The 2503-nt window shown below is 49.5% G+C and overlaps 1 protein-coding gene across 1 annotated transcript in view; it reads right to left on the bottom strand.

Moving 5' to 3' along the window:
• The window catches only part of CDX4 (caudal type homeobox 4), a gene marked incomplete at its 3' end in the record, with an annotated part of 3825 nt that extends 1770 nt beyond the window's left edge, over positions 1 to 2055 (bottom strand). Inside the window, exon 1 of the mRNA XM_010847471.1 lies at positions 1557 to 2055. Within this exon, the coding sequence (XP_010845773.1) occupies positions 1557 to 2055 (499 nt within the window). The remainder of the gene's footprint in view (positions 1 to 1556) is intronic.
• Between the last annotated feature and the right edge of the window lie 448 nt (positions 2056 to 2503).

The following is a 2503-nucleotide window of genomic DNA, read 5'->3' as shown; positions in this document are numbered from 1 at the left end:
TTTTAAGTATTTCAAAACATAATCCTAAACTGGAGCAGCCACTTTTCTGGCTTTTGTGTCTCTTGCTGATGGTTAGGTCTTAGTGAATAGGTGTTAATTACAACCCTAAGATTAGATATAATAACAGCCCTGACAGTGCCCCACCCTAAGCTTACTTTCTATTCTTTTTAGCCCACCAACTCACTCTTATTTCAAAAAGCAATATGCAGACTTACTTACAAACACTTTAGAGCTAAGTATTTAAGCTCTACTCTTAATTTGGGATTGCTACCCTAGTAATGTCCTAATTAATTGGAACTGCCTCCTCCAGGCTGAGTACTCTCAATGATAAAATTTGGTCCCTTCCCACCCTCTTGCTTTTGCTATTTTTAAGCAGAGAAAAAGTGCAGAAATGTGAGCAGAAGCATAATCACTATGCGCAAATGCTATTGGAATGTCATGTCTTCCCCAGAGGGATGAAAGTGTTAGGCTGAATTTTACTAATTTTCTCTAATGAAAGGGAGTGATGAGTTGGAATAATAAGAATGTGATAAAAGCACAACTATAGCTGAAAACAAACATCTCCCCACCTCCCTCCTCCAGCCCCTGTCCAAGATTAAAGCAGAGTATGCAGAGTACCCCCCACACACACACCCCACACCCCTGCGCACACCCTCCTCCCAGTAGCCACCAACCAGTAGCTTGCTGGTAGGAGAGTGAGTTGGCATTAGGCTGAGATCTCTGGGCTTTCCTATGTGTCCTGACAAGCCTGTATTCAGTCCAAGCACCTCAAAATCCCTGCCTGTACTGTTTGGAGGGCTTTAATCCCTTTAACTGTATTGATGCTGGGGCTGATACTGGTGCACACCCCGGGGATGTTAGGGTTGAGCAGCTTATTATGTCCCAGTGGTGTGCTGTAGCTTTCCATTGGTGGAAGGAAAGTTGTACAAAGGCATTGGGTTTGAATTCAGCTGGCTCCTGCCAGCTTGGGCAAAGAAAACTGGAGCTTCCTTGAGAGTTCAGGGTGAGGAGGCCATTTTGCCATCAGGGCCTTTGTGGCTAAACTGGACCACCTATTGCCAATCAAGCACTGAATCTAAATTGACCATCACCAGATTTGGGGGAGAAGCCGACCTGCTCAGATAGAGAAGGCTTTGAAATGGAACAGGCAAACAGCAGTGGCTGAGCATAGAGAAACGTAGTTGTCCTCTCCTCATTCACCCACTGACCTTCCCCGTGAATATGTTTTCCTATCTGGGCAACTGTAGGGTTGGATCTTGATCTTTGTGGCTCAGTATGTCCATTGTCACCGCGGTTGCTCCTTTGGCTGATCAGAAAATGATGAAAAAGTCCTCTACTGTCAGCTTAGTTCCAAGCACTACACTCTGTTTTTGAGCAGAAGCACAAGCGAAGGAGGTCACTTGTGGTCTGGGGCCCTGGGCAGTAAGCCACATAGTGGTCTCCTTAGCTAAGCTGTCCGGAGAGAAGTCTGAGAAGTAGGAGGACCAGAAGGCCAACAGAAGTAAAGAAGAAGCAAAGGAAGGAAAAGGATCAGAGCATTGGTTTCGGTTACTCACCAGTCACCTGCACTGTCTTTCGCATCCATGCATAGGGGCTGTGACGGCTTCTGCTAGAACTCTCGTCTGCGATGCCGGCGTCGATGGGGGACAGTGATCCTCCGGCTGGTGTTGGCAGGCTGCTACCGCTGTTTCCACCCCCTGCGGGGCCCAGATTGCTATATTCCAGTGAGCTGAAAGCGGCGGGGCTCGAGCTCATGTCGTTCATGGGGACCGTACCCATAGTACTGGATGGCCCGGGGTACACGCTCCAGTCTTCACGAGGGGGACTATAGGGTGACCCCCAGGCTCCCAGCGGTGGCCCGTGAGGATCCATACCGGGCATATGTGGATATCCCATGTAGTGCGCATAAGAAGGGGCCGCTGCGAAGTTGGAGGCTGGCAGAGGACTCCCACCATCCCCAGTGGCACCAGCCCCGGCGGTGCCACCTCCTGCGGGGCTCCTGAGAGTGCTGGAGTACATGTCCGCTTCTTTTTCCAAAAGGCAGCTTCTGTACATAGTGGCTTGGATATGAGAAAGGAGCTCCCTAAGGCATCCTGAAGTCCCTATTAAGGTCCCAACCCGACTTTGAGAAGCAGTAGGGAACCAGAAGTTTAGCTGTGCTGCACGCCCCTCAGACTACTCCATAGGCGTTTCCTACCCTGACGGTTTCCAGGTGACTGGTAGCCCTGTATAGACGGGCCCCCAATTGCTGAGCTGACGTCAAGGGGCTTTAGGCTTTTACATAGCATTTGCATTCAAATGAACGGCCATTTCACTTTCACAAGGACTTGTTCACTCTACACCCCCTCCAAGAGATCCTGTGCCTTTCAGTCTCATCTTTCTCGCGTTTGTCCACCTGATCCCATAGCACTAACTGCGCTTTTGGAAGCAGGAGCTCTTCCAGAGGTTCCTGACCAGTTCCCCGCAAAGTGAGATAGAGAGGTGTAGAATCAAAGCAAAATCC

The sequence above is a fragment of the Bison bison genome, unplaced genomic scaffold (genome assembly GCF_000754665.1).
Source record: "Bison bison bison isolate TAMUID 2011002044 unplaced genomic scaffold, Bison_UMD1.0 scf7180017849645, whole genome shotgun sequence".
NCBI lineage: Eukaryota > Metazoa > Chordata > Mammalia > Artiodactyla > Bovidae > Bison > Bison bison.
Note: the sequence above shows the minus strand (reverse complement) of the source record. Positions and strands in the feature narration are given on the sequence as shown.